The sequence below is a fragment of the Archocentrus centrarchus genome, chromosome 17, assembly GCF_007364275.1.
Source record: "Archocentrus centrarchus isolate MPI-CPG fArcCen1 chromosome 17, fArcCen1, whole genome shotgun sequence".
Lineage (NCBI taxonomy): Eukaryota > Metazoa > Chordata > Actinopteri > Cichliformes > Cichlidae > Archocentrus > Archocentrus centrarchus.
Window position 1 is genome coordinate 24,397,157 of NC_044362.1, and position 13,167 is coordinate 24,410,323.

General features: G+C 41.3%; 1 protein-coding gene across 9 annotated transcripts in view; it reads right to left on the minus strand.

Annotated features, from left to right (window-relative positions):
• ptprfb (protein tyrosine phosphatase receptor type Fb) overlaps window positions 1-13,167 on the minus strand; it is a 167,089-nt gene that overhangs the window by 98,449 nt on the left and 55,473 nt on the right. For all 9 annotated transcript variants that reach the window (XM_030752271.1, XM_030752275.1, XM_030752274.1 and 6 more), the window contains exons 2-3: window positions 10,167-10,341; window positions 111-256 (exon numbers count right to left, since the gene is read on the minus strand). In XM_030752271.1, coding sequence (XP_030608131.1) covers window positions 111-256; window positions 10,167-10,266 — 246 coding nt within the window. In that variant the 5' untranslated portion in view covers window positions 10,267-10,341. The remainder of the gene's footprint in view (window positions 1-110; window positions 257-10,166; window positions 10,342-13,167) is intronic.

A 13,167-nucleotide genomic window follows, 5' to 3' on the forward strand; every position in this document is an offset into this window, starting at 1 on the left:
AAAGCAGTCTCAACCCCACATCTGTAATGATTTGTCACATGCTGCTCCTGCCTGCCTGTTTGTACATGCATAGGTGCTTAGAGATGTGAAAGTCATGCACGAGTGCCCACCTCAAAGCGCTGGGAGCTGACTTTCTTGCCTTTCTTCATCCAGGTGATTCTTGGTTTTGGCTCCCCTGTGGCCTGGCACACAAACGATGCAACTCCACCTGAGATGCCCGTCTGATCCTCAGGGGATTTGATGAAACTTGGCAAGCCTGAGGAGGATGAGGTGAAGGGGACAGAGTAAGGGAAATAAGTAATTGACAGGGAAAGAGGCTGAGACTAGAGGGAGAACTTATCAGTGTCACTTTTCCCAACACAAAGGCAAACCTGAGAAAACGCACGCAGGCATTGTTGTTGTGCACACCTGCAGCTCAGAGAGACACATCTAGTCTTTGTGTGCCTGTCACTGTATCATATTCTTACCTTTGACACACAGTTTAAACCATGACAAAATTTGTCACACCCCCCAAAAAAATTACACTTCATAACTTAATTGGCCCGTTTAGCTATCAAACGGCTATTTTATTCTAATTAGGCATCTAACCGGTTTGCATATCCCAAAACTGTAGAAAGCCAACTATGAATTGATACCATACTACCTTGGAGAACACCCCCAACTGTGATTTCTCCTGTTTGCCTTTAGGGTTTTACAGGGCAACACACTCAGCACCATTGTGCATATGACAATAGAGTGTGAGTCAACAGCCTGTCAAAGTTGGCATGATGCTACAATGTGCATACCTTAGCTCAATGTAACAACAGCCATTCTTCATGCTTTATCTGCAGCCTCGGACGTGCATAATCTTGGCTTCAGCACGCAATGTCCTTATTACAGCTCCGTCAGCTCGTGTTTCATCTCCAGAGTCATTAAAAAGGGAGGTAGGGAACACCTAGACCACAGATGAGCAGACTGGCCCGTGGAGACATGCACAAAAGGGGGTAAATCATGATGCCGCGTACACACAGGAGATGCCAGCTTCCCCTCACTGAGCACACGCTGGGGAAAAATCCAGCAGTGGCTTCCACCAGTCTTTTTTTTTTTTTTTTTTGTTCTAGTATAACATTTATTTTGGGGGGGAGACATGTGGGAGGTTCAGTATCTAGTTAGCATAACATTGTAATTTCTTCAGATAAAGAAGGTCCACCTGCTACACCATGACACTCTGCCCTCACTTGGCTAGAGAAAGAGAGGTGGTGTTGGCTGTCCTTGCTCGAGGACATATCCACAGAGGAGCTTTCTTCAGTACACTGCAGCAACTTTACAATAAAAGGATACTGCAAGCCTGCAGGCAGTTATGTGTGTATGCATACATGCCATATGTTACACATATTTAAATTACGATCATGATAAATTAACAATGGCAAACAATTTAAATGTACTACAGTACAGTGAAGTGTCAATGAGCAGTTGCCAAGATGTTGCCACTGTCCCCATACCCACCTGACATTTCAATTAGACTTTGTTTGTCCTGGTTCTTTCAGGAACATGTTTTGGAAAAAGATTCATCAACTGCAACGGCACGGTAATCTATAGCATCAGAATGTGACGGTGACGCACACGCATGTAGCGGCAGGAGTGCTGAGTCCAACCTGATAAGCATTAAGAGTGTATGCCTGAGCATGCATCAGTGTGTGTTTGGGTGGTGAGTTGGAATGCTTAAGATGGGATTATGAGCAATCAGACTTAGAAGAGATGCTACAAACATCTGTCTGTCGCAGTTGCAACTCAGATTGATGTCAGGGTTTTCACTTTGTTGCTCAGATGGAGAATCAGCCAGCATTAAAATAGTTCACTGTGCCTGCTTCAAATTAAAGGACACAGGCTCGTGTATTGCCACAGTCATTTAAGTTCGAAACCGCTGGATCTTAGAAATCTCAAGGATTTTTAAGGATAAACAGAAGAAGAGTGGAAACTGGCCTCATGGAGCTTTTCCCGCATTAATCCTCTTAAACAAGCTTCCCCTGAATTTCGATAGTTGACCTGTGATTCACAGGCTAAACTGTGGCAAATTCAGAGCTCTCCATCGTTAATCCAGATCTCACCAAGCATTCAATCACAAAATCTCAAGTCCCTGTGGTGGCCCTGAACCACTGACTTATAGATGAGGTTAATGGTGGTCCTACTGCACACCACTGAAAGGGCAGAGGTATTTATTTCTGAACTGAGAGAGTTGGTGTTCCTCCGTCAGTGAAGCCACCATTGAAGGATGATATCAAACTGCTGGGTTTGTCAGTTCTTTCTTAGAGAGACAAAATCCAGACTCAACCTTTTTTCTTTGCCTGTGTCCCATTTTCCTGGCTGTCAGGCAGTTGTCACATGAAAACAATGGCAGGGACAAGTTGGAAAACACATAAGCCTACCTATGCAAATCCTTCTCCCAGCCACCGACTACGAGTTCTGGGCAGCACTCTTTTTATGCTTTGATACATCACATTCAAAACTCCTATCTTGACAAGGCTTTAACGCATGCTCTCTTCTCTCTGGCAATGTGTAGAAAGTGCTGCCATAACTGTCAGGCACAGTGCTTTACTGTAAGTTGCCAGAATTGTAGGGTTGGGGTTACTGGCTCATAAGTATTGCAGATTGATTAGAATTTGGTAATATTACAAGAATGCTTCAATTAGTACCACTAAACTGGGTTATCAAAATCAAAATCATTCAAACTACTGTTTTAATTACCAAATAAATAAACCAGAAAGATCAAAAAGTGATCTACATGCAAAACAGTGCTGCTGTACACAAACAGCAGCCTGGTTGGTGGTACTGAAAAAAAATTGTTACTAAAGCAAAAAGCCTTTCATGTTAGAACTAATGAATGGAATAAATGAATTAATCAAAGCTCAAAACAATACACACAAGTGAAAAACACTCGGTTTTGGACTAATAGGTGTTTCTGGCGTGCCCCCACAAATACAGATAGACATTAACCTCATTATCAAACAAATTGAAGGGTTATTAGGGAAATAAATGCAAACCCTTTCTGTTCAAAAACTTAATATAAAGTGTCAGCTTAATCAAGTAACAGTATTTAGCATTTATGATTAGTGTGGTGATTGAGTGCAGTGACAAAGGCGCATATTTCTGCCCTATTAATGTGAAATTTAAATATGACCCTGAGTACAAGGTATTGACAAATCTACATAGATCCTGCTTTTAGAAAGCACCAAAGGAGCCTAAAGGCTCTGTGTGGGGAGGATTAAAAAGCTTCTCTCGTTTAACCTAATGCCTGCAGAGGCATTTGTGAGGTCTGAGGTCATTAGACAGATAAAAGGCATTTGAGTTTTTGAACTCCGGTAGGGCAACAGATCAGGGGTTTTTCCAGGCTCAGAAATAACCTTAGTGACATGACAGCCTGTATGATCATTATGTACAGTAAAAGCAATGAGTGTGGTGCTTTATTTAACAGAAATCTATTCTATTTTGTTGTTTTTTTGACCAGTTGACAAAGATGTGCCTTGAGTAAATAAAAATAGAACAATTGTTTAAAGCTGTATTAAGGTACTAGTGATTTTCTGTTGGTTCTGGCTAACACCTCTTGTATGTATCATACTCTCCTAAGCAGTTATACAGTCTGCCTTCTTCCTAGTCGGGGGCCTCGGAGCAATGCCTGTAATAAATGCAGAGACAGCAGGGAGAGTCAGGTAAATGGCACTTGTGTGGCTAACAATTAGTCTATTCCCAAGCTTGCCAGAGTGCCCAATGAGAGCTACTCTGTAGTGTAAAGTATCAGGGATCGATACACACACGGCACAGTGAAAACCATTAATTCTTATTAATAATGGATTAGCAAGTTATCATTTTCATGAGGCAACACTTAGTGTAAATTTGTCTGATGGCATCAGCACTGGTTGTTTTAATGGAACACTTCCATTAAGGCCTTTTCAGGCCATTAGCAGCCAACTTGTTTGCAATTAATGCCATATAAAGCTGCCTCCCCTGCAAGTTATTTACCCCGATAAAGTCAACTGCACTTCAGGCTGTTTGTTTAAACCAATAAACATCATGTGTGCCATTTGCACTTTGGTTTTACAGCTGAACACCAAGAATTGCGCACAATTATTGTGGAAGGGCCAGAGGACTGAAAGTATGATGAAGCTTTACAATCGGGTTTTTAAAAGTCTTAAACGTTAACTCCATTAACGGTATGAGGAGAGAGAAGTGCTGCTGTCAATGCGCAAACTAAAGTGCAGCTGTTCAGGGACTTCATTTCTTGCGGTCAATTATTACGGCAACTAATATGATCAATTAATCTGCTGATTATTTCACATTTTTCATAAAAAATGTGAGAAAAGCCTATTATAATACCACAACTGAATGTACTACTCATATCATATCAAAACAGAAACCAGTTAATTTGTATCTTGTTGACTGATTAATCAATAATATCACTATTTGTTGCAGGTGCCAGTCAAGCCATATTGTTACCATTACTGTGAACTACTAAATATACAGACTACGATAAAAGAGAAACTATATATGAATGTTTGGGGTTTTTTTTGTTTTTTTTTTAACTCTAGTAAATGGGCCTAAAAATCTCTGGCCTCGTCACCTTACACTGCGAACCTGGATTCAAACTCAAGAAATTCTTTTGTGGATGGCGCGCTGTAATCTCCGGCTCATTAACAGTTAGCTCACACTGCAGTCCCTTATGATAACACAGACACCGAAGAAACTTAGAATGGTGGTGTAGTGGCTGAAGATTGATGGAGCTTTATAAGCGTTATCAGAACTCGCAAGAGTAATGCAGTTCATCGTTACTGAGATACTGTACTTAAGACAAAATGTCAAAACTTATAGTGGAGAAAAGAGAATAGAAAAACATCAAACTTCCAATGCCCCCCACCCCCCGGACCACAAAGACAAGCTTTCTATTAGACCTTCCAGCCTTTCCTGAATTATTCAAGACAGTGGAGAAGAAATAGAACTCTAAGTGCAATTATCCTCCACTCCTTTCTTCCCAGTGTGAGCAACATTAATGTAATAGCTTTCATCTTCTCAAGACGATTAGGAATGAGGGAGGTATCTCTCAAGTCTGTGCGCTCTCTTCTTGACTGTCAGTCAATTTATGACATTTGAGAAAGAAAAAAAAAACAGAATGTGTTTTGGTGACTGATGCTTTGAGTGGGCATTTATAGGAACTGTTTAAAAAATATGGGAGGATAAATGCTTCATTGTGTGCTTTCTGATTGCGAGAATGTGGGTGTTCCTGTTATCACACGATTGGGAGTCTGAGGTGTTTTATTACCTGTAGCATTTAAACTGGCGCCTAACCTAGATCTAGTCAAAGATGATTCACTCCCTGCAACTTCTTTCAACCCACATGAGTCCTTAAGGTAAAGATTTCACAGAGATTAGATAAAGGCAGAAACTCCACTATGATTTCTTTGTTACGCTCTCTGAAGATAAAACTATTTTAGTTGCAGATGCTGTTTTCCTTTTTTTGTGTGTGTCATCATTATGAAATGAGGGCAAACCATAATATGTATTTTACAGTTTCCTTTCTTCAAAGCTAACACCCATAATTGCTTGCTGGTGGGAGACTCGTTACATTATTGTCTGAAAATAACTAGTATAAAGTCTACCACGTAATGTGAATGATAAATGTGAAATTCAAAAATCGCTCCCCATCTTCAGTGAGTAAGTTTTCCATCTCGGTGGCACTATCCCACCTACAAGACTAAGCCTGCTACGGTAAGGTGTCAAACACCACAGCTCATCTGCATAACCCTGGGGCAACATCTACTCCTGTGTTTGTTTAGCTCATTTGATGAAATGTTCTCATTTGCGCTGTCACTAAAGTGCTTTTTTTCTTCCCTTTTTGAAACTATGAAGGATAACTAACTGTTGTATTTGAAGGCATGTGTGGGCGGTAACCTGGGGATACTCGCATGCAAAACAAAATATAAAGAGGGAAAAGGACATTTTGAATGCATTGTGAATATGTAATAAAGCATACTGAAGTCCAAACTTTCTACAAGAACAAAGTCTGACTCTGTAACTGTTGGGGGTCTTTGTTAATGCTGCTAGGTAAAATCCATCCTTGGCTTGGAGCCTGGCATTAATAGACTAATGTGCAGAAGATGTTAAGTGTGTTAAGTGATCCCGAGAGATAGTGTGTTTGGGGCTCAGCTGCTGAGATGGCTCCTAGCTTCTTCAGAGATTCCATTTTGGGGTTAGCTCATCATCCATCACCATACACCCCCCTTGTGACCCAACTAACCTCATTAATTTGCCTCCCCTAGATTAGCCTTCCCTCTGAGACCACAAAGAGTCCCAACCATTGTTTTCATCTTCACACCCACATGGCCTGGAGGTCCTAAGTAATTCAACTCTCCACTAATCAAAATTGAGGGGGAAATTAAATGATGCTACAGTAGGAACATAGAACAGAAGACAGCATGTGATTTTTAAAGGGGCACTCATGTTCTTTGATGTCCCCCTTATGATTTATCATCTTAGGTGACCATTTGTCCGCAAAATAAATCCCACTTGAGATATATCCATGTTTTATTCTATTCCCTGCCCACAGGCTGTCTGGGTTGAGATAAATGCCTTTAAATGCAGGACTTTCTAAAAGCAAACACACAGGTATGTGCCTGTAACTTACCTAATTGTGTCCAAATTAGAGCCAGCTACCATGAATTTCAATCTAAAAAGCATGTAAAAGCTACTGAGGCACAGCAAGAGAACTGATGTTTCTTTTGCCAATAAAGGACATCACTATTATCAGAGAATGGGAATGTCTTTTTTTCATCTGCCCTTTTCTGGAAGGACACAAGACACCAGGAAACGCCTGTCATCCTGTGGCAATGCTGAAACCAGGACACAGCATAAGGTTTGGGTGACTGCCTGTGGCTCTGCTGTTGAGCTCCCTAATTAAACTATTAATCTCACATCATTAACCTCTGATGCCCCTTTCCTCCCTCTATTCTGACATTGCTGCACTGGCTTATGAAAACAACTTCCAGTCATTCTCTCCAACCTCTATGATGCGTTCTTCCAGCACTTTCTTATACATGCTGTTCTCCCACCTTACACGATGCTTTCCCCCCACTGCTTCCTCAGCGTACATTTTGTATTGTTTAGCGCTCCCTCCACGTCTGTCTCCTCTCTCATTGTGCCTGTCTGTATGATGTGTGCGGACCACAGCTGCGTGCTAACTGCATTACTCTGCAAGTGGCTCTCCAAGGTGGATATGGTTACTTTTAATTAAAAAAGAATCAATTTCCATCCCTGTCAGTTTCTGAACTGGGTGACCATATGGACACTTAAAAACACAATCCAATTTTCAGCCCCCCAGCCCCCCATCTGGTCACCCATCTCCAAACCACTTTGGCATCGCTCCATTGTAGGAAATTTAGAAACTGCCAAATCAATCTATGAAGATGACTTCACAGGTTTAAGGAGTACATGGCACATTACATGGATTTAAAGAATAATTAAATTCTGTGCCACGTTAAAGGCATTTTGGCAAAAATACAAATACAGATGGCACATGGGACACCTTTGGTTTATGGCTGAGCCATTGTACAATAACACAGGTTGAAACACTGGTAATCTGCAATTACTCTAATTGTAGTACAAGGAACATCATAAATAAGACTCTCAAAGATGCAGTATGGTACAGTGAAAAGTTATTTTAAACTTGTTAATTATGATACTGCTGAAGAGGAGTGAAAAGAATAGGCCTGGATACAAAGGAAGCCTCAGCAGTCTTGCCACACCTCACATGAAAAGCAACCCAAGATTATAACATGAGAAGAGCGAGAGGAGACACATACATCAAAAGCTTATTAAAGGCAATGAAATAACTCACAATGACAGCGCTACAAAAAGATAACCATTACATTTAAGTGCTGGGTCTGTGACTTTGAGGCTGACCTTGTGGGCCAGAGACCTATTGTGTAGAAGGAGGCTGTATAGAGAGCTGGTTGATTAGGCTGAGCTCCCCGGGGATCGATGGGACGTCTGTGATCAGCACTCAGAGTAATCACTCTGTATTGTATGCCTATTCAATGATGCTATAAGATGAATGATGTCAGAAGGCTATAACACTGATAGGGCTGGTGGAGAGTTTCCTGTACCCGTGCTGCTAAATCATGATGAATTGTGCCATCTTAAGTGTCACACCAAACAAACTGTATGGAAACAACCTTTGAAATGTGGCAAATAATAAGCTGGGGGAAAAAAAAAAAAAAAAAAAGACTAACGTATGGTTTCCATCCATGGGTGTGTTCTGACACGTTTGCTGTGTGTGGTTTCTACAACTGTGGTTGCTGCAACTTTTTCAAGGGGGAGAGAAGAGCACCAGACTGAACCCATGTAATCAGAAACTTGCCAGGTACTCCACCCATATCTGTCTGCTCTGTAATACAGGAAATCCAAACCCAAAACATCAAGCTCACATAACTAAGTTACATGCAAATTATAGGCACCAAAATGCACACAAACCTGCCATTAGCGGGAGGTGTTATTTTAACCCCCCCCAAAGAATGTCTTATTTTCATTCTGTCTGTTTGCTTTACAGTCTGGATAATAGCAGTCTGTGCCTTTTCTCATATGTGCTTACACTGAACTACAACCATAGATTAACCCCAGACCACAGCCAGGCTTTTCTGTAAGTTATTTTATGTTGCGCCCCTTATTTATGTATGAATATATGCACATGTGCCAGCTTGTCACATCAGACTATATTTGTCCTTTAAATAACATCTTTTGCTCTAAATGAAATGAAGACAGAGACATGGAGGAGTGTGGGGGGGGGGGATTCATAAAAGTTCACTTAAGTTAAACATTAACACATAGTTCAAAATTTGAGCTAGTTAGTTGTGTGTATCTTTTAATACCTACAGATTCAACTATTTTAGACACCCTCCAAACTCCAGCCTGGAATAGGCATGTGAAAGAATCAGCACATTTAAATACTATATTAATCCCTTCTATGCCAATGACATTTTTACTTGATGAGCTCTAAAAAGCACGTCCTTTTACTTGTGGCATAAAAAGCACAGGTATACAACAAAATATCACAGTTAACGAGGTGCACACAAGTAAATAGACATCTGACATTGCACATCTTTTTGCCCCTTCTTAAAGAAGAGTACTTTGCCAGTTATTTAGAAACCAAACAAATATTCTTACAGTTATATAACATCCAGTAACTCGTACTTTTTAAAAATGTTAATTGTTTTTATTTTGTAGACCAATACAAAAGATGGGTTATGTAAGAAAAATAAATGGACTAACACATGTCTGGATTATCCAGTACAATTAGTATCTTACGTGAGCACTGCTGCTTCACTCGAGGTTCAATTTCATCCAATCAAATTACAAGCAGAGCAAAGACAGACCTGCCAGATCCCACGAAAAACAAAAGGACTGCAAAACTTTTCTGCAAGGTTAAGCTCAGAGTGATACTGGTCAGGAGTAGACACACCATGAGAGACAAGGATGACAGCACAGGGCAGAGAGGGGAAAGACAGGGTACTGAAAAACAAATCCTATTCAATACATGTTTGAAAGGACAGAGCAGTTGCTATAGTCGGGTGGGGGAATGGGGGGGGTTGGGGTATAATTGAATTACAGTGACCCTATGACAGCACTGTAGGTGAGGTCACGTGTTGAATTAATTTTGTCCCTGACCTCATCTTTGACAGGGCAGTGCTTCTTGGCTGGCCCTGAGACCCAAAGGTACAGCTAAGGTGACATATCTCTTGGAGTGCTTTCTTTCAGCCAAAACTGTCACTCAGATTGACAACCAGGCACGGAGGCTGATGGATCTCTGCTGCCTGCATTGTGTGCTTATTTTTAGTTAAGATGTTAAAGCTCTCTATACTTGGGGACATGCATTAGACAAGCAGCTATTTCTGTTTGCTGGAATCCACTGTAGACATGAAATGTAAATGGAATCTATATTCTATTTTAAACAAAGTTCTGCCCTGCACAGCATGAGAGCTTGTTCTCTTAATGTATTCAGTTAAGGTGCAGAATTGTCATATGTTAAATTCCACTATAGCAACATTGGTCCTTTTAAATGAGAACACCTCTAAATGAAGCTTAATGTGTTATTAGATGGTGGGGAAAGCCAGGGCAGATCTTCACAGGTAAATGAGGATACTTACTGTCTGCTAGAGAAAAGAAGACCATGCAGCTGAGTAGAAGTAGGAACAGCAACGCCCCTCTGGGCAGGAGGGGCCCTGCCAGGTGAATATTAGGCACCATGTTCCAAGTTGGCACTGCTCCCTCCTCAGTCCCCTGCTAGACACGTCCCACTCTGACAGGATCAAAGACTAACACCTGGGAGAGCAAACACATGCAGAACAGGGGTACAGAAACATTAGTATTCAAACTCACCATACATTTGCATATATTTGAATGAGCATAATAACACAGTAATGCAGAAATATCAAAAGCAAGTCGCAGAGCAGAACCAAAGACACAGAATTTTTGTATACTTGTAAAAAAAACAACAGCAAATGTTGCTGAAGATCTTTGGTTGCGATCAACAAGGCATCTAATACCCACAACAAATCCGGCTCGGGGCAGAGGAAAATAAGCAACGTGAATGTAACACACAAAGTACATCAGCAAAGGCGGGGGGGGGGGGGGGGGGGGGGGGGGGACAAATGCAGCACACTTTTACTGAGATAAATTATTGGAAAAAAATAACAAGAACACAAAGGGGAGGTCAAGATGAGCTTAAGCCTCTCAGCGCCCCTCTCACAATGGGGATCAGTTAAAAACCCCATAGGACCTCCTAAACAGTACTCCCCACGGACCACCTTAATGTTCCCCATTAGGAAATTGAAAGACACCAGATGGGTTCAAATCACACAAAGTGCAGTGATCTCATAGAATGACATGTATGCATACATAAACACTTAACATAAAACACACCCCAAGGGGGACATGGCTGGCCAACAAACCAGCAGCAGGTGTACCACAAATGAACAACAATTAACCAAGACAGAAAGCATTGCTCCTTTGTGTTAAGTGGAAACAGAAAAATCAAAGGCTGTCCCTCAAATAAAATGGCACAAGAACCAATGCTTTGTCTATTCAGGAATTAGATTTAGTGAAGGAAATTACTAAGCCAACTGATTAAGAATTTAGATATATGACCTTAAGTTTGTTACAGCCTCCAGATTCAATGTCTAATGCTATCATAAACAAAGTAACTGTGTATCTCCATAAATTGAGCTAACTGAATTTCTTATCCCTACTCTCTTGCCCATGGCCATCTGCGATGAGTAATCATAATGCTGTAAAAGAGAGCACAATATGGTAAGGATAGATATCTCTCTTTTGATGGAATTAAAGCAGCATCTCCAGAGGACTGGAAAAAAAAAAAAAAAAACAGAATTAAAATGAGAAAAGTTCTGAAAGTTTGAGCAAATCTACTTTTATCTTCAAGAGAGCACACTGACGACAATTCTGTACAAAGCCTTTACAAGCGGTCTGTTGGAACTGAACTAAAAAAACTAAAACTCTTAGTTTGCCTCTTCAGTCTCACTGCTCACTTTACTGTGGCCACTACACAATACCGATATGTGTTAAAAGACAAAGCTCACAAAGTGGACTATCCTGAGGCTTGCTGGGTGGCCAGTCAGCTCCAGTCTATTCAGTATAACTAAATACGTTAGAGCATCAGGAACACAATGCCTCCAGTATCTTATGGAGAAAAAAAACACTCTTAATGCTGCGGGCTTTAATCCCGTGGAGGTGTTGAGCAGCCCATTACTCATGTGGCTATTTCAATGCAGACAGCAAAAAAAAAAAAAAAAAAAAAAGCACACAACAGGCAACTCTTCAACCACCCTTTGTGAAACAAGACCAGTGAAAACACGCTATACAATAGCCACAGATCTTAGCAGAGCAAAATTTGAATAGTTGTGTATCTGAGATGCCCTTTAACCGCTTTTGACAGGTCAACAAAAGAACAGGCATGTCTGAGTAAAAGCTGTGTGAAGGAATGTACGTGAGGCGCTGCTCGTGCCTCACCTGGCCACAGTAGCAGACAAGTATCACTGACAGCTATCTCTTTATCAATGTTTGTCACTTAAAGGAATGTGCCTGTAGGCTTTTATGTCTGCAAAACCAATTTCTGATTCTTAACACACTTAGCGTCTAAGGAATTTCCAAACGCTGCATACAGTCGACATCATCTTTCATCAGTGAAAGTTCGAGCTGTGATCGTATCAAACTGTATTATGCTCCTCCCTGCATGCAGAGTTGGGAAAAATACCCACAAGTACAGCAAAAATCATTTCAAACCACTGGGAGGGGGGTGGGGGGGTCCCTCTGCATCTTCACCTTAACTGGTAATGAGAAAGAAGTTATTGTTGGTGTGTTAAGCTGCAGCAGTGTGGAGAAGATATATACAAATACACTGCTCAGGGCGCCAAAGAACTGGATCACACTGCCACTCTGTAACTGGAATTAAAGACAGTTAGAACCCATTTTTATTTCTAGTTAATACCTCAAGCTAGCTTTGCAAAATGAGCATAACGCCCATCAAGTTTGTTGGCTGACAAATTTGTTTAATGTACACCAGTGTTGCGCTGGTTCACGTCGGTGGGTAGAGAAAGTGAGTGAGGCTGATAGAGTTGGCTACTTGCCGTGCTCCAAACCCTTAGCGGTGGAGGGATATCTTTCACAGCAGATGCCAGAGAGAGGCAGATGCTTTTCATCTTCAATGAGACAAATTCCTAGAGCGAGGCTTGTTCTTTATTTATTTACCTGCTTATTTATCCCAGTGCAGGCTGGTCCCCCTCCCTGCTGCACACAAATACTGTGGGACAACACTTGCCACTGTGCGCGTTTGTGCTGCGGCAGTAGTGCAAATGAGAGAAGGACAGGGGCACCAAAGTGGAAAGGGTGCGGTGTGATTCGAAATCTGAGCAAGTGGCTCAGCGCACAAGAAGACATTGTTTGCAAGGAGGTGGGAGAGCGGGAGAAAAACAGCAGGAACATTTAGGGGTGGGTGTCTGCTCCTGTGTAATTGTATATGAATCGTTGTGTCTCCCTAATGATTTTACCCCAAAGTCTGATTTGTGTGTGTGAGAGGAGAGACAAAGCAACCAATGCATATTTATTGCTAAAATGATCATCCAGATTATTTCA